The sequence below is a fragment of the Myxocyprinus asiaticus genome, chromosome 31, assembly GCF_019703515.2.
Source record: "Myxocyprinus asiaticus isolate MX2 ecotype Aquarium Trade chromosome 31, UBuf_Myxa_2, whole genome shotgun sequence".
NCBI classification, from domain to species: Eukaryota; Metazoa; Chordata; class Actinopteri; order Cypriniformes; family Catostomidae; genus Myxocyprinus; species Myxocyprinus asiaticus.
Window position 1 is genome coordinate 36,616,782 of NC_059374.1, and position 19,934 is coordinate 36,636,715.

The following is a 19,934-nucleotide window of genomic DNA, read 5'->3' on the forward strand; positions in this document are numbered from 1 at the left end:
AATCTATCTCTTTCACTCTTTCTTATCTATCTATCTATCTATCTATCTATCTATCTATCTATCTATCTATCTATCTATCTATCTATCTATCTATCTACCACTCTTTCTTTTCTATCTATCTATCTATCTATCTATCTATCTATCTATCTATCTATCTATCTATCTATCTATCTATCTGTCTGTCTGTCTGTCTGTCTGTCCGTCCTTAAAACGCTAATTTAATAAAAGCAAACACAAACTGAAGCTAACAACAAAATGTTTCAGCCTTGTCCTTCGGCACAGCAATGCAGTCAACCGCAGGTGTTTTTTGCTGCGTGCTAAAGCGCATATTGTAAACATTTATATTCACTGCCCCCTAGTGGCTGATCCTGATACTACGTCATCTAAGTGAAATGTAGCTTTGAAACCACTGCAGTTCCAGCATTTATTCTGGTAGGAATAAACTACGTTATTATCACAGAGGAAGCTGGCGTGTGCCATTAAATGTTTTAAAAGTGGGTATCTCTTCACAGAGTTGGTGTTACCACTCCTGACACAGCCGTCCACAGCTGTCCACAGCTGTCTATGCATTTCTTATAAAAACCAACAGGGATCGCTGCTCTTCCACAAACGGACGCCCACCTTCTGCCAGTCCGATAGTGACGCATGCAGAGGAGGGCTTGGTTTTACAGAATGAGCCGCAACCGGCTGTCAGTTCACATACTGAGATCTGCAGACACAGGAGATATCACAGCCAAGCACCGACGAGACCAGCTCCTATCCCGTTGCAAACCAGTTCACGTTGATTTTTCTTTTGGAAATAATACAGTAATTAAAGAATATACAGTGCATGAATTGAACAAAGTAACAAATAATACGCAGAGAAGGAAGAAGAATGGGGCAGAATACGCTATTAATATTGATGACTTTATTGTCTTATTGCGTCTGGAGTGATGAGGTAAGATCTCAATGCAGATAATACATTTATGTCACATTGTGTTAATGCATGTAAGTGTATTACACTAATTTAGTTTGGTTTATTTCAGTATTTTGTTTGTTTCAATAACCTTGGCAACAACATTTTTGAAGATAAAAGACAGATTGAAATTTGAATTTACATATAACATACAATCCTTGTGTCGGATATGATATTTGCAGTAGTATTTGTTGTTTACTGATGTGTGCGTGTGTCAGTGAGTGAGTAAAAGAGAAAGAGAGAGAGAGAGCCATTTGGGACCATGGCCTGATACATGGAAAGATAAATTAACTGAGCATATTTATTTCTTATGCTAGGTGCATGGCTTTTCATTATTGACTAATAGATTATAATCTAGTGGAATAAGTATTGTATTAAGTACTTAAATGAGAAAAAAATGCTGTGATGGATATTTCACACTGCAAATAATGAATGCGTATTCATGCTTGTCAGGTTAAGATTCTGTATCAGTACAATTTTAGTTTCTGTTTTTTTTTTTTTTTTTTTTTATGGAACCAAACTGACTATTCAGCTGAAAAAAAATTCAGCATATCAGTGAAACGTGACATTTTACAACTAAAGAGTATTTCAAATAAAAGGCTCTGAAAAGCTTAAATTAATTAGGCTAAATAAAGTGTATAGAATGTTACAGCGACTCAGTCTCAACCCTGATGCTTGAATGATGTCTGGAGGTTGTTGATTCAGTGCTATTAGATATGCTGCAGCATCCACGGCCTGCAGTGCTGACGAACCCTGCTGCACTCCAGGCCTAAGATGAAGAAATTACAGAGATGGTTGCATTGACATTTTATGTCTTTGCCTCTTACGCCTTGATATTTGTTCTTCATGGCTTTTTGCATAATGAAAGATTAATATTTTGGATAAAAAATTATATCATTTAGAAACAGCACAAAATCCTTTAATGAAACTGAGCAAAGAACAACAGGGCAGATTATATTATATATAAAGGTTTTATATAACATGATGCTAGATTTGGAAGCATCCAGATGTTGAAAAAAATAAAGTGTTAGTACAGGCAAAGGATTTTGTATTTGTCTGAAACGATCTGCAATTTTGTAAATCCCTTTCAATACTTGTGAACAAATCAGAGTGCATAAGAGAACACATATTTTCCAATCCCTCGCTGGATCCAAAGGGATTTTTAGTGCCACAGTTTTGGGGAGAATAAAATTTGTTAGCCAGCAACATCAGGATGATTTTGACTGAAGGAATAGTTCAGCCAAGAATTTTAATTCTCTCATCATTTACTCACCCTCATGCCATCCCAGATATGTATGAATTTCTTTCTTCAGCAGAACACAAACAAAGATTTTTAGAAGAATATCTCAGCTCTGTAGGTCCATACAATGCATGTGAATGGTGGCCAGAAATCTGATAGGTCCAAAAAGCAGATAAAAGCAGCATAAAAGTAATCCATATGACTCCAGTGGCTAAATCCATAGCTTCAAATGCGATATGATAGGTGTGGGTAAGAGACAGATCAATATATAAGTCCTTTTTTAACAATAAAACCTCCACTTTCACTTTCAGATGTAAAAGTCTTAGGAATTACTTTTACGCTGCTTTTAGCTACTTTTTGGACTTTTAGATTCCTTGCCACCATTCACTTGCATTGAAAGGACCAAAAGTTTAGAGATATTCTCCTAAAAACCTTTATTTGTGTTCAGCAGAAGAAAGAAAGTCATACACATCTGGGATGGCATGAGGGTGAGTAAATGATGAGAGAATTTTCATTTTTGGGTGAACTTTTCCTTTAAGCACAGCATGAGCGATGACTTCTGTCGACTGAAGAAAAGTGCTTGAACTAAAAACGTCCTTACTTTGGTTTCGTCATTCCCATAACGTAATCAATGACCAATAATCAATCAGCTTTAATTAAACTGGTGTCTCATAGAAAGCAGATGGTTAATTAGAGTGATTGAGGTCTATGTATTGTATTTTATAACCCATACCCGGGCCCAGACAGAATCTGCGCTGATTCTGTGGACAGGATTTAAAAGGATTGTTCACCCAAAAATGACATTTCTGTCATTCACTCACCCACATGTTGTACCAAACTCGTATGACCTTCTTTCTTCCCTGGAACACAAAAGCAGATGTTAGGCAGAATGTTAGCCTAAGTCACCATTCACTTTCACTGCATCTTTTTCCATATAATAAAAGGCTGACATTCTGCCTAGCATCTCTTCATGTTCTTCCAAACCCTTATGACTTTCTCCTTTTGTGAACGAAAGTCATATGTCTTTGGAAGATTATGAGGGCAAGTAAATGATGACAGAATTTTCATTTTTGGGTGATCTATCCCTTTAAATAGGGTAAAATGGCAACACGATCACACATTAAGTTGGCATGTTGTTTCCGGAAGTTCCGGTACCCAAGGATTGGCGACATTACGCCGACTCACTGACAAGCAGCATCTCCCATCAAACATGTTTGCATCGGCTCAACCGTGTTTACTTTTCTTTGTGGCATTGCGTATCCCGCGTTGAAACCAGGAAGTAGTCACATTCGTATAATCAGTGACGACTGTGATTAGGAGGCTGCATTTTCCCTCATAACATTACATAACAACTACAGCTGCATACAGATTCCATGTCTTTACCAATATATCCATTTTACTACTTCCACATATTTAGTTGTGTGATGGCATATGTAGTTTTCCAATGAGTAGTTATTAAGCCTGTCCAAACCCTAATATATCAACCTGAATTTTGGGACATAAATGAAAAACATTGGTATTGTATAAACACCTTCCCCAGCCTGATAGAGAGAAAGAGGGAAGGAGGGAGACCTGGCTGACTTCTGCTGTCCCGTCTCCTGCTGTCTGAATGGGTCAGCACTCACCTCTAGCTGCAGGTCCACAGATGCTGTCGTAGGCCAAAAGGGAAATGAATAGCAGAGTCTTTAGGGTGTGTCTAGGAAACCCACAGTCACCTAAAACATGCACGGACCCAGTATGTCAGTATTGGGATGGCATAGCAGGTTGATAAAATGCATCTGTTATGTCTGAGGCACGGAGATCAAAGCTTATATAACTTTATGAGGGAATACCTATTCGCTGTTAATGTTTTTGTAGCTTTGCCTTTAGCAATACCTTTACAGTTGTTATAAAATATCAGACAGACAGGAAATGTGGTGACATATTTGTGAAGATTGTGTAAGGTAGAACCTTTTTTTTGTGTGTGCTCTTTTAAGTAGAGTGGGGTTTTAAAAGTCAGATTTTTCGAATTCAAAATGTTTTATGAAAAATGATAATATCAACATAACAACTTGAATTTCTTAGTATTTGGTATGTCCCCTTTTTGCTTTAATGAAAGTATGCACTCAAGCTGGCATGGACATGTTATTTCAACATGATTTGAAAATATTTCAAAGAGCATCTTGTGTGCTTCATTGAAAGCTAGGAAATCTGACCTTTTGTACAATGGAGTAAGCATGGTTAATGTCACATTTGTTAAGTTGCCTAGAAATAGTGCAGAAACGTGTTCTTCATTTTACATTTATTTATATATATGTCAAGTTTAATTGAAAGAATTCCTAGATTTTCAGTGTGCACTTTTTTGGACTTTTGGACCCAACTGTACATGTTTCGACCCTTGCGACCTTTATTTGTCTTCACTTGAGGCCAGAGTCGGAGCCAGGATAATTTATCTGAGGAGGCATTTGACATTTCGAAGAGGGCACAGATTTGTCACTTTACCCTAAGTTGTAACATTGCTGAAAATGATCCCCCCACCCCAATACCTTCGTTGCCATCTGAAAGGCAGCGCGAGTCATGACTTAGATATGCACATGCATAAGCTCAAATGAAACATCACCAAACGTTTGAAATAAATAAAATCTATTCAAATGAAAAAGCTTTGACAGTTATAATTTCTTGTATGCTCATTTTCTCACTTCCCTAATAATTAATTATTTAAAGAGCACCTATTATGGTTTTTAAATGTGCCTAATTTTGTTTTAAAGGTCTCATACAATAGATTTACATGCATCCAAGGTCAAAAAACACTTTAATTTGCTCATAATTTAAATTGCAGCATTACCTTTTTTTTCCCAGTATCAAAAACGACTCGTTCAATGATCCGTTCTAAAGGATTCATTCTAAACTCTTCCTTTCAGAGAGCCTACTCTGCTCTGATTGGTCAGATGTCCCAGTCTGTTGTGATTGGTCTACCGCTTAGTGTAGTGTTTGAGGGCAGGTCAAAGCTGTTCACGAGTAGCCAAAGAAGACCAGAGGCGGGTTTTTTGTTACCAAATTACGTAGGTTAGTACAGGAAATAAGTCTGGAATTACTAAGGACTCGTTTCAGGTGTTCAGAATCGGTTCTTTCTTTTGGGAGTCAATAACTCCATTTGTCGTGCACTTTGATTTTTGAAACTTTTTAACTTTCACAAACAGCTATATAACACACTACATGAAAGGTAATATTTGAAAAACCATAATAGGTGCTCTTTAAAAAATAAGCATGAGACAGTAAATATGCTGACTACCACACCTGGAGTTGCAAGTTCAAATCCAGGGCTTGCTGAGTGACTCCAGTCAGGCTTCCTAAGCAACCAATTGGCCCGGTTGCTAGGGTGGGTAGAGTCATGTTGGGTTAACCTCCTTGTGGTCTTCATAATGTGGTTCTCGCTCTCAGTGGGGCACGTGGTGAGTTGTGCATGGATGCAGCGGAGAATAGCATGAAGCCTCCACACGTGCTAGGTCTCCGCGGTAACGCGCACAACAAGCCATGTGATAAGATGTGCGGATTGATGGTCTCAGACACGGAGGCAACTGAGATTCGTCCTCTGCCACCTGGATTGAGGCGAGTCACTACGCCACCACGAGGACATTGGGAATTGGGCATGCGAAATTAGGGAGAAAAGTGTAGAATTTTTTTTTGTTTTTTTTAAATAAGCATGAGACAAATGTTAACTAAAAAATTAACAGTAACTAAAATTACTAATGAGAGAACAATAACATTCCATCGAAAAAATTATGCGGACAGTTATCCCATCAATGTGTGCCAACCCGACGGCTTTCTCTGTTGCACACTGTCTCCGTGTTTATATCCGCATCTACCACAGAATGCATTTAGATGCGCTCTACAATATGGAATAGCCTTTCTCTGGGCTCCCCTCCAGTCCGGGCCCCCCTCATACCCGGACTCGGGACAAAAGGTCCAGTTGTCCCCCCTTTTTGGCGTTAGTTATTTAGTTAACAACATTAGTTAACATCAAATAGCAATGAACAATAATTTTACAGCATTTATTTATCTTGGTTAATGTTAATTTCAGCATACAGGATACAGTAGAAATACATCAAAAGTTGTATATGTTAACATTAATTAATGCACTATGAAATAACAACTATTTATTAACTAGCATTAACAAAGACTAATGTTAAAGAATGGAACCATATGGTTACCCATATACCAATTATTATACAGTATGTGTGTGTATATATTTATACAGATTCACTATACATATAATCATTGGTAGGTCAAGGTCGACATTCAAGAAGAAAAATATTTCAAATTTCATTCATGTTATTCTTTAATTAACCACGTATCTGTTTACACTTGCAAATACATCCATCCATCCATCTTCTACAGCTGCTTGTCCTTTGCAGGGTCGTGGGTAGTGCTGGAGCCTATCCCAGCTGTCTCGGGCTGAGGGCAAAGAAACACCCTGGACAAGTGGCCAGTCCATCACAGGACAACACAAACAGACATACACATTCACACTCTCACTCACACCTATGGGCAATTTAGGGTCTCCAATTAACTTAGCCTGCGTGTCTTTTTGGACTGTGGGGGGAACCGGAGCACCCAGAGGAAACCCACGTGAACACAGGGAGAACATGCAAACTCCACACAGAAAGGCCAAGTTGAGCCGGAACTCGAACCCGGGACCTTCTTGCTGTGAGGCGACAATGCTACTTGCAAATGCAGTACGTTACAAATGTAGCACCATACAAATAAACCTGTATGACAGATGAAAGCTGAAGGGATAAATGTGAGAGTCTGTCAGGTCACCTTGAAGTGTGAAACAGTGAGCATAATTCCATTTAGCAATAATCTGGATGAGTTGCAAATCCCATGTATTGTCATTTGAAAGTGGGTGCTTGCAAAAAAGTTGACAGTCAGATCCTAAGAGGATTATTAATATTTCTTTATTTATTAACCGCTAGTAAAGAGTGCTTAAATTTATTAGCCATAAGCTCATCTTTTATTGTTCAATTATTCTGGGCTGGTAAGAGCATTACTGGGATTACAGTAACAGTCAGTAACTCTGTTGTGGTGTACCGTCAGTCTTGGCTTCATCTGGGTTTTGCAGTCACGATTGGGCGTGTTGGATTCCCCCTGTTTGACTCACAATAAAACCACTTCTTCAAATACCCACAAATATGTGGTTTTCAAAAAAGCACCATTTTCTTCACCGTGCCTTAAGATGTACCTCACGTAATCGTCTCTGGGTGATATTTCCCTCATGAAAGCAATGTTTTGACTGTTGTGAATGGATTGTTTTTTGATGGTAGAAAAAAGAGATTATTTTCAAGGTTTTTGAAGGTTTTCTTTTTTCGTTTTTGTGAGTGTCACAGTATTTTTCATACCACAGTGGAGACCAAAAGTCTGAGACCACATTTAAAATGTGTGATTTTGTTTATTTAATTCTTGAAATTAACAACATTTTAGGATTCTGACAAATGTAAAGAAAAGTTATGACGTAAAATGAAGAAGAAATATATCATCAGGGTTGGGGAGTAACGGAATACATGTAACGGGATTACATATTTAAAATACAAAATATAAGTAACTGTATTCCACTACAATTACAATTTAAATAGTTGGTAATCAGAATACAGTTACATTCAAAAAGTATTTTGATTACTTAAGAGATTACTTTGCATTTTATTGTCATTTGTTTCATTTAATATTTAGTCTATTCATTTGAAAAACATTAATCCGTGTAAATGATGTGATCCGAGGAGCGTTTGAACAGCAGTCATACACTTAATATGTGTTACATTTATACGAGCAGACAGATAAGTAAGTTTGAAGTATGTTTGGAGCAGCAGGAATAGTAATAAACCTTGTGTAAATTCTCATGTGAACGGTTAGCTTTATGCTAAGTTAAAAATGCTATTTCTAGTCATTTTACATGCACCTGTTACCAGGCATGATCATATTTTTTATCAAGAAAATCCACGTTGGATCATCAGGTTTAGCCCAAACTTATGGAGTTTAATGCAGCTTGAGTGCATGGTATCATTATAACAAAACGGGGACATACTAAAACCTGAGAAATTTTGAAATTCATGTATATACATGTCATGTAAATACATTTTTTAATTCCAAAATTGCATTCAAATGGTTATGCTGCAAATAACATTTGTAATGAAACACTTTATATTAAATTAGAAAAATGCAAAACTAGTCAAAACTTTTACTAGTGTTCTCAGACATTTGGACCTACATATGTTTATGCACGGATGAAACAGCTGAATTGTGGCATGTTGTGTAGCTTGTTGGGATTGTGATATCCCTCTGAGAACATTTTGATATTGGGTTTCTAGAAGCAGAGGAGAGACTCCACATTATGGAACCTGAGACCAAATTAAGCTGTACTGCGAAGCCCCTCAAGGGAAAATAGCATGAAATGTTTCCAAAAGATCATGCACAATTATGGAGAATATCTGGACTGAGTTTCTAAGGAACAAAGTACATTACACGTTGGTGATCGTAGTTTTACCTCAGTGCCTCTTAGATGATATGTTTATCAAAATGATATATTGCTCTTCATCGTTTTTTTGGTTTGTCTGTTTTGAGTCTGGATATCAGCCTTAGTGGTAACACTTTACAATAAGGTTCCATTTGTTAACATTAGTTAACAACATTAGTTGACATGAACTAACAATGAGCAATACGTTTGCAGCATTTATTAATCTTGGTTAATGCTAATTTCAACATAGAGGATATAGGAATATCAAAAGTTGCATTTGTTAAAATTAGTTAATTCACTATGAACTGACATGAACTAACAATGAACAATTGTATTTTTATTTACTAAAATTAAAAAAGATTAATAAATACTGTGAAAAAAAATCATATTTTGTTCATGATACCGAATGCATTAACTAATTTTAACAAATATAACCTTATTGTAAAGTGTTACCGCCTTAGTCCTTTAAGGCAAGTCCAACTTCCAATCATGCAAGTACAGCTCAGAGTGGGGAAAGACCGAAATCTCCAAAACTGACAGTCAAGCTTACGTTCCAATAAAATCTGACAACAATGGCATCATAAACTGTGCTTCTTTAGCTCAAATCACATAAAAAATATAGAGATTTTTCAGGCTGTTCTTGCTAATATGCATTCTACAGTAAAACAAAAAACAGCTGATTGGCTTTTTTAACTGCAAGGACTTCTATTTCTACAGCCACCATTTTGCATTATGATTTCTCCAATTTATATATATATATATATGTGTGTACACTGTATATATATTAGGGATGTCAATCTATTACAATTTTAATTGAATTAATTACATGACTCATCTAATTAATCACATACAGTATGTCAGTATTTACTGAGAAAAGCCCCCAAATAAAGAGAATTCACTAAACAGTAAATATACATAATAATTCAAATAATTAAATAAAATATATAATTCAGATTGAAATATACTGCATTATTGTGGCAGATGTGTAAAGCATTGATTAGACAATACAAAAAGTGGCTTTAGAGGTCAAAAATTGTTTGTTGTATTCGCAAATCACTGAAAATAAGCCTACAATTGAGAGCAGTCCAATTTGCAGTTGAGTTTGTCAATCTGTCCTGACCTTACAAGGCGTGTTTTCACATTTCGTCTGCGCTATTTTTAATTGTATAGTCGGTCTAGGTTCATATGTGTCAGACGGATGCTTTTGGAGCATTTCACTGGTTGTTAGCAGCATACTGTAAATGCCACGTTTTTAGGACGGGGTGTCAATTTAAAAGTAGTTGAAACTTTACAAATCAGATCTTGAGATTCCTGCATTCTATTGTGATTCATCCAGCTGTCAAGCACACATTCTGTGTGACCGGTTATCTTTCTGAGTGCTGCTTGTGAGGTTTGTTGAGGCGTGCTGACTGGCCCCTGCTAACGTGGCTTGTAAAAACACAAACTTATGTACTTCAAGCTTGAATTACTCTGATGGTAGAACAAACGTGCGTTTTTACTGAATTTACTTACGGGTCAGAGGGGATAATTAATTGCGAACATTTTTTGTAACGTCTTTTTTTTATTTTTTATTAATCACACTAAATGAATGCATTAAATCGACATCTCTAATACTGTATATGTACGAGTAAGCTGGTTCTTCACATTATAAAGTCTCTGTATATAGCTCTCCATACTCCACTGGAAATCCTTATATAGTCATTTTTAACAGTGGGTGGTGGAGGGGTGAGACAGTTTTAATCAGGTGGAGAGACCAAGGATGGGTGGGATGGGCCATTCTGGGGAAGCTTGGGGGTTTGATGGGCTTAAATTGTTAAATGGCCCAGCTTGCACGCCACTTCCCCAGTACACTATGGCTGTGTGAGTACAGAGACACAGCAGCTCTGGCTACAGGGCAGAGGATTTGTTGAAACAGATAGGAGCATGCAAGCCCCACCAGATCTCCCCTCTCCCGTTTAATTAATTTCTGAGCTGGGAGATAATCAGGTTGCACTAATGTTTTCCAATGTGCTTTGCTTCGCCATGCACATTTGCTACAGGGTATGAAATGCACCATTTTAGAGCATAATTCCTCTCTTCCTTCCTCTTTTCCTTCAGTTTTTGTGTTCCCCGTCATTGCAGAAATGAGACATGCTCTGTGACTATGAAAGAGACATAGGCTGCTCATTTAAAAGAGACTTACAACGTTGAAACCCATTAACTCACCAATGAGATTATGGCCATTTCAGCAGTGTGGCTAATTTGGCAGCCACTGTCACTTACGTTTGTTGATTATAATATCCAAGGCTGTGCTGTTGAATTCCAGCACCTTTATAATACAGCTTCTAATTATAGGTAAGGATAAAAACAAGCATACTAAATAGAATTTTGTATTTCAGATTTTTTTTTTTCTCATGTATGGAGCATCATTAAATGTGGATGAAAATCACTGTATGGAAGTAACTAACTGTCTGTAACCAAGGTCTGTTGGTCCATAAAATTGAATGGTGACCAGACCTTTCAATCACCAAAAATCACATAAAGGCAGCATAAAAGTAAGCTATATGACTCCAGTGGTTAAATCCATGTCTTCAGAAATGATATAATAGGTGTGGTGAGAAACAGATCAATATATAAGTCCCTTTTTAGTACAAATCTCCACTTTGACTTTAACTTTCACATTCTGAAAGTGAAAGTGGAGATTTATAGTAAAAATGGATTGAATTTTTTTTATCTGTTTCTCACCCAATGTTATTGCATCACTTCAGAAGACATAGATTTAACCACTGGAGTTGTATGGATTACTTTTATGCTGCCTTTATGTGAATTTTGGTGCTTTAAAGGTCTGGTCACCATTCACTTGCATTGAAAGAACCAACAGAGCTAAGATATTCTTCTAAAAATTTTTGTTTGTGTTCAGCAGAAGAAAGAAGGTCATACACATCTTGGATGGCTTTAACATTGGATAGTTTTAATATATTTAAAATATATTCACCCCTTAAAAAGCTTTAATATAGTTACTTTCTGTTAATGCTGCTAACTACTTTATAAAAAGGGTTTCTTGACCTAGTTTTTTTATTTTTTTATTTTATATTATTTTTTCAATTTGGAATGACCAATACCCAATGCGCTTTAAGTCCTCATGGTGGCATTGTAACTCACCTCAGTCCGGGTGGTGGAGTGACGAACCTCAGCTGCCTCCACATCTGAGACCGTCAATCCTTGCATCTTACCACGTGGCTTGTTGAGCACGTTACCACGGAACGCGTGTGGAGGCTTCACACTGTTCTCTGCGGCATCCACGCACAACTCACCACGCGCCCCACAGAGAGTGAGAACAACACATTATAGCGACCATGAGGAGGTTACCCCATGTGACTCTACCCTCCATAGCAACCGGGCAAACTTGGCTGCTTAGAAGACCTGGCTGGAGTCACTCAGCATGCCCTGGATTCGTACTCGTGACTCCAGAGGTGGTAGTCAGCATCTTTACACGCTGAGCTACCCAGGTCCCACTTGACTTAGTTTAACCACCTAAAATTTTGAGTAACTTTTAGCTTACCCAACACTGATGGAAATAGATGCAAGTAGGACACATCTGCAAAATACAGAGGATGTCTTCCCTCAACTTTTTGAACCATTGAGAATTAAAGCCCAGCACTGGTTTCATTCTTGGTGTGCTTGGCTGGAGTAAAGCCTTATTGGCACTGGTTTCTGTTCAAACTTTGAGAGATTGCAAGGCTGAAAATTAAGGCCTGCTCAAGCTTTGACTTCCCAGTAGGAGACTTAATTCAGACAGCCGTGGAGCATCTGCAGTGAATTGATAACACTGTTCTTGCCTTTTATTGGAGGGAAATGGAAAGAAAGTGAAAGAGAGAGAGTGTTTACATACTGTAAAAATATCATTGGGGATGAAACTGCGAAAAAGAGTGCAGGCTTTGGGAGAAATCCTAACTCTGCCGGCCCTGGATTGCTCGCCTGATACTATTTATCTCTGTCAGTGATCTACACTCACATATGGCCTGGTGGGAGATGTTGGTCAGTGGAGAGTCATGTATGGCCTACAAATCTTCAGAGGACATGTTATATAAAAAGTAAGCCGGACATTTCTGTGTCCAAGAACTGATTTCAACACTGATTCAAGGGTGCTTGCAATAATGAATCACCTTGGCAGAAATGTAGGTGTTGAAGTATGACTGTATGCAGAACTTGAAAATCAAGCCATATATTTTAGTCTACATTTTACAGCAATCACCGCAGTATTTCTGTTGTAAATGACAGTGATTTTGCATGGGCAAGTTTAGACCAGCAGCTAGATATGCAGTTACATACAGGAGTGCAATGCAAACTGGGCTAAATGTGGAGTGATAATAGACTTATTGCAAATGGAGCTGGCAAATGACTGTAGGCAAGATAAGATGGATTTGTAAGATCGAAGACAGAGTTAGGGCAGCCTTGGTGGAATTCTGTTGAATAAAAAATATTGTTCTTTATGAGAAATGCTGGTTAGCACATACCACAGGGAATCATGTAGGTTAAGGCAGAAGCATGATTAAACAGATCATGTATAGATGGCAGCTTGATTCGGCTTACTTTTAACCTTATGGGGGATATATTTTTTGTCTCTTATTGGCTTGTACAGAGGAAATGCAAAACTTGTGATGCAAATAATGATGTCAGGTAGGTGTTTTGCCTGTTATCTGAATATCACGCTCTGGAAAAATCACTCTGGACCCCACTCACCCTGCCCACTACATTTTGAACTGTTGCCTTCTGGCCAACGCTTCAGAGCTCTGAGCACCAGAACCGTCAGGCACAGGAACAGTTTTTTCCCTCAGGCTATCCAGCTCATGAACAGTTAAATTGCCCCATTGAGCAATAACTATGTGCAATACACAGTTTAGTCTTTTTTATATTTATCCAACACTTCCAAGCCATTTCATTCCTCTGAGAATAAAAAAGCATCTGTATTCTGCAATCTGACATTTGTAATGTACATAACAGATTATATTTGCACTGTACATAACAGATAACAGATATGTATTAGATTTGCACTACGTATGTGTATGTGTGTACGTATGTGTATAATTTTTTTTTTTTTATTATTATTATCTATGTCTTGCTGCTGTTTTTGTATTGTTTTTGTATTGTTGTACACTGGAAGCTTCTGTCACCAAGACAAATTCCTTGTATGTGTAAGCATACTTGGCAATAAAGCTGATTCCGATTCTGATGTCAAACCTCATGCAGTGATTGCCAAACCATTTAGCCACAATCTTGATAATACAAATACAAACAAAATAGAAACAACAGAGGCACCTATTCAGGATATTTTAATGTTAAACATAATTTGAGGTGCTTGTTAAAGGTGCACTCGGTAACTTTTGTGTTTGTGTCATCTTGGACCTACAGTGACACCTATTCAAAATCAATAGTTTTTAGTTACAAATGCCATTGTAAGAATTCACTATACACAGTCAGCCATGATTAATTTAATCCAAGAGTGAAAGTGTCCAATAACAAGGTGGTTACTGAGATTAAGCCAGTAGTATTTGGCTAGTCATGTGATTCTAACATGGCAGCCCCCATGTGTGGACCCACTCCATGTAGAATAAAACAGCTTTTATAAGGTTACTGATATGACTGGAGTCTTCAGCTCATGTGTTTGCTTATTATTTTGCACATATGTTTTATAATGACTATTAATTTCTTTAGGAGTCAAACTATTTTAATGAGGAAAAAATTACTGAGTACACCTTTAATGAAAGAATCACTATTACATTTGCTCACACTTAGGTATAGGGATTTAAACCACCCCCTAACCCTAAGTACTGAAATTAAACTTTGTTTTGTTTGTGCTGTGTACAGTATAGGCAGTTTGGTGAGAAGAGGTGGGATTTTACTTTTCTTAGCAATCAAACATTTTCACATGGCGGGCGCTAAAACAAACATACAAACAAAAAAAAACATTATATTGAAGGAGGGATCCGAGCTATATTTAGGGACCAGAATAATAACAGATACTTGTGGGTGGGAGAACACCCTAGCAACTGCATAGCAATACCCTAGCATTGTGGAGTTGACCTTTGCACACGCACCCTCTCAGAAAAAAAAAAAAATTGTGTTTAAGGTGGTACCCTTGTTTTGGGTATGTATTACTATTAAAGAGATAGTAACCCAAAAATTTTAATTCTTTCATTATTTACTCACGCTAATGCCATCCCTGATGTGTAAGACTTTCTTTTTCTGCTAAGCACAAACAAAGATTTTTGGAAGAATATCTCAGCTCTGTAGGTCCATACAATGGAAGTGAATGGTCGCCAGAGCTTTGAAGGTCCAAAAAGCATAGGCAGCATAAAAGTAATTCATTTGACTCCAGTAGTTTAATCCATGTCTTCTGAAGCAATATGATAGTTGTTTCATACTATATATTCTTTCATACTTTTTTACTATAAATTTCCACTTTCACCTTCACATTCTTCTTTTGTTTTTGGTGATTTGCATTCTTCGTGCATTTTGCCACCTATTGGAGGTAGAGGAGAATTTATAGTAAAAAGGGACTTAAATAATAATCTGTTTCATACCCCCACCTATCATATCACTGGTCTGTCAAACCTTTTGAAGAATAGAAAAAAGCAACTTAAACCAGCCAAAGCTGGTTTGCTGGTTTAACTGGTCTTTCTGCCTGGTCTAGCTGGTCTTCATCTGGTTTAGCTGGTCGGCCAGCTGGTCTCTGAGGCTGAACAGCTGATAAGTCCCCGGAACACACAAAGGGGTTTTTTCAATAGAGTTTTCAAAAGGGTTTGATAGGTTCTGATTGAATAGTTGATTCTGAGCATTTCAAACATGTGACGTTCATTCTCGGAAGGTCTTGTTTTGGACTTAGCCATAAGAACCTGTTACAGCATTTACAATCTCTCTTGTTAAGATGAGGAAAGAGTTCTGCCTTCACTGCAGAGCGGCTTTGCTAAATGTTTTATCCAGATCTCAGCTGGAATAAGTTTCTAGCAGTTGGGAAATTTCATTGTACAGTTGTGTCGCCATTATACACAAACCCAAAAATACGTGTGGCAGCTGTCCCTGTAGCGCATGGAGTGTGATGCTCAGCACGCTTTAAAAAAGATGGCTGTTTGCTGCAGCTCCATCAATTATGTAGGGCCTTGGAAAGGTCCAGAATCTTGCTTGTCGTATCTACTTGGGTACCTCTGTCACGCTCTCCATTTCTCCAACATCCCCCGTTAACCCCCTACTGTCCCCCGCAAAGCCATGTGTTCATCCCCAGCCTACACACCACTGCTTTTCTCTGTTTGTTTTCCAATAAAATATTTATGGTCTGTACCCACTTCACTCATTTTCCCCTGTCCCTCCCTGTCTCTCCTGCTAGGTCAGTCAATCTAACCGCTCTCCTCTCTGTAATAGAACTCAGTGTTCTCCACAGCCTCTTTTCGAACCATTGCACTGCAGCTATAGAGTCTTTCTATGCTTGTTAATCACTTTTAGAATGTTTGCTTCTCACCGCAGCAATTCATTTTTCTATTGCGCTCTGTCTGTGCAGTGTGATCTTTCATACAATGTGTTTTCTTGCGAGAATCTTTTGCATAGTTCACACCGGCAGGGAATCTCAAGGAAACCGCGAGAAAATGCTATTTGTAAACACTTGCAACTGTGAGCTGAGAAGAGTTCTATTGTAATCAAAATGATTCAGTAGTACAGATAATAGACTGAATTGTTGAACTGTAGTACTTTATTGTGCACAGATTACAGAGCATTTTTCCCCTGTCAAAAATATAAAGTATTGAATCTCTGGGATTAGACTGAAGAATAGTTCATTGACTATATTGTATACAGACCGTTTATTTTTCCAATCTGATGATGTTCACTGTCAAACTATCAGTTAAAAAGAGTTGTGTTTAATTCAGATGGATAGTGAATTAATTCAGGCTGACACTGTTTTAAATGGTATTGTTGTAATGTTTTGTACCTACCTGGGAACGTGGGAGTTGTTTGAAAGAAATTAGTGTTAAAGGGATAATTCAACAAAAATGAAAATTCTCTCATAATTTACTCACCCTCAAGCCATCACAGAAGTGTATTTTTTTTCTTCTGCAGAACACAAATGAAGATTTTTAGAAGAATATCTCAGCTCTGTAGGTCCATAAAATGCAAGTGAATGGTGGCCAGAACTTTGAAGCTCCAAAAAGCACATAAACAAAACATAAAAGTAATCCATATGACTCCAGTGGTTACATGCATAACTTCATATCGCTTCTGAAGACCACTGGAATTATATGAATTATTTTTATGTTTCCTTCATGTTATTTTTGGAGCTTCAATGGTCTGATCACCATTCACTTGCATTGTAAGGATCAACTGAGCTGAAATATTCTTCTAAAAATCTTCATTTGTGTTCTGGTGAAATAGAAAGTCATACACATCTGAGATGGCATGAGGGTGAGTAAATGATGAGAGAATTTTTATTTTTGAGTGAACTATCCCTTTAAGAATAACGTTTATAAGATAAATTCTTGATGTATAGCTTCATGTGATGGGAAATATAGCTAATAAAATCAGTATTTTTCACAATTATAGTATTTAGATATTTATGTATTTGCTCTGAAATGGCTTAAAATTGTGAAAATATAATTTAAAATAATCAAGGCATGTTATCCACACTATTAACACATGAAAGAATAATATAGAAGAACTTTCATTTAAATACACAATAATGACAATACATAGGGATTAACACCAATATTTACATACATATATATTTACAAAAAAAATTATTTATATATATATATATATATATATATATATATATATATATATATATATATATATAATATATATATATCAGTATATATGAGAAAATGTAATGTTTTTGCACATTTTTGGGTGATGATCAAACTTTAATTACAGCTTTAAGTTGTATTGTTGTAAAATTTTGCACCTGTAACTTGGGAACCAGGAAGTTAGTGTTGGGGCTGGGTCGTGATGCTTTTTGTTTAAGTTAACTTAAAAAAAAGACAACCACAAACACATGCCGGGCAGCTGCCTGTAACTCTCTCTCTCTCTCTCTGGAACTGCCGCCTCCGGTCACCTTTATCCCTCTGGAGGGCTTGATTAGCCTGATTAGGGCCCGGGTGTGCAGAATCACGACCTGGCCCCGCCCTCCTCCCTGCCACAGCATGTTTTCCACATTGTTTTAACACAATATTTTTCATTTATATGCACCTTTATAACAATACTGCACATTTTGATTAGCAATATGTACCTACATATGTTTACAAAAAAAATTAAATATGAAAAATGCCATGTTTTTGTACATTTTTGGTTGGTGATTGATAAAGCATTGAATCAATTAATTGAAATTGATATTTTTTTACTGATTCACAGATATGATTTGAAATTACCAAGTCTAAACACACTCATTCTCACGAGAGAAGCGGAAGAATCAAGAAACCACTGTAGTCTTATGAGAAGGGAGACTTAATGGCCAAACTAAAAGTGCATTAAAATCATTGAAATATTCAAGATGTTGTTTAGTTTTGTATCGCCACCACAGTCATCCTAAAAATATAGTAAATATTCTTTATATTGCCAAGTTCCAGTTGCAAATACTAAAGCAACTACTAAACCTTTGCTAATTGCAGCAATTACACATTGTGATTTAGAAGACCCAGAACATGAATTTAAAACATAAGTAATCACTCGCTAATGGTCTGTGATGAATATGTAAATGAATATTAAAGAGCCCATAAGGGTGGATGAAGCAGATCTTGTATATTTCACATATAAAGACACTCTTGCTGTCACATCAGGGAAAGAAGGCAGAGAAATGAAGAGACCATTTAGAACAATCTGTGTAACATGGTAATTCACTTTTTAGGCATTAACGAAGCAGATAAAAAGAGAGATGCAGATCAAACAAAATGTAGCATGTACAGATACAGAGATTCGAGTAGAAAGGCACTGGACCCATTTAGAAAACTAAGATTGGTCTACATTAGCTGATATGGTTACTCGCTCTTGTGTAATTATGTCTTGAGCCATTGTGTTGGGGGACATCAGTCACATGTAAATGTGTGTGTCTCCCCATCTTAAGTGGCATCAATGTAGCATTCAGACAAACTAAATAAATGGCTTTAATGCTCTGCACGCAATTAGCTGTTCTTTGGGCTATATTTTTGACCTACTGAATATCAAGCAGCCAGGGAAGCATATTTCAGTTCAATTATGGAAAGCACAGAGAGAGAGAGAGAGAGAGAGAGAGAGAGAGAGATGGAGTGGATCATTTGGAATCCTGCAGAGAACCAGTTGCTACGGTAACAGGGAAGGTAGCCAGCTCCATTGGTAATGTTGTTGCCACAGCAACCAGCCTTAGTGGCCAAGTGATGCTGCTGAAAGAGAGAGCAAAAGGTAAAGAATGGGGGAAGGAATGGCAAAAATAAACAAGGAAGTGTTTTAAACGAGTAAGAAAGAAAGAGTGATGGGGAAAGGCTTGGGCTGGTGGTGACGAGATAAGATGAAATAGTTGATTAAAAAAGCTTAAATGTGTTATCGCACACGCTGTAATGCTAGGGGATGCTTAATTGGGCCTTGTGGAAATTTCCACAACAAGTGAACAAAGGTAAATGCGTAGAGGCGAGGAAGGGAAACCCATCACTTCTCTCCTTGGGGAAAGAGAGATCATCTCAGCTGTAGACGTTGACAAGTTCTCCATAACCCCCAACAATCTGCCAACAGCTCAAAGCCCATGGACATAACAGCTTATGGCAGTGAGAGTTTCAATTCCTCAGCTTAGGTTTAATTACACTGATGCAGGATTTGTAAATGAAAGCATAAACATACTGTATTATTATAATTTGACAGTTTTATCTCACAGAAGTGTAAGTCGTAAAAGCTGTATGAATATCTGTCTTAAAAGTGTGAGATCATGCAAAGATTGAGGATTCCACCTTTTGTAGAATTTGTTTTTAAAAAATATCAATGTCTTTTTTTTTCTTGCTTTTTTTGTGGATTTTTGTTTGTTTGTCCATTTAGGAAAGAAAAACCATGAGGACAGTGGAGAACACTGATGTCTTTAATATCACAATTGTTTCTTCTAGACAGCAATGAAATGGAGAGCAAATTGAGACTTTTGCTTCTCAGATTGTTCTTCTAAAAAAAGCCCCTTATCTCATCTATCAGAAGAGATCTCAGCATTGTCATAAACTGTGCTCTTATTTGTCAAGATAACAAGACTTTAAGTCAAATGTCAATTAAAAGTCAGA

At 37.2% G+C, this 19,934-nt stretch overlaps 1 protein-coding gene across 6 annotated transcripts in view; it reads left to right on the plus strand.

Annotated features, from left to right (window-relative positions):
- Positions 1 to 714: 714 nt before the first annotated feature.
- The window catches only part of LOC127422360 (amyloid beta precursor like protein 1-like), a 75,625-nt gene continuing 56,405 nt past the window's right edge, over positions 715 to 19,934 (plus strand). For 5 of the 6 annotated variants that reach the window (XM_051665816.1, XM_051665818.1, XM_051665819.1 and 2 more), the window contains exons 1-2: positions 715 to 937; positions 6,590 to 6,910. In XM_051665816.1, the coding sequence (XP_051521776.1) occupies positions 6,719 to 6,910 (192 nt within the window). In that variant the 5' untranslated portion in view covers positions 715 to 937; positions 6,590 to 6,718. The remainder of the gene's footprint in view (positions 938 to 6,589; positions 6,911 to 19,934) is intronic. The other variant, XM_051665822.1, reaches the window with a different exon arrangement.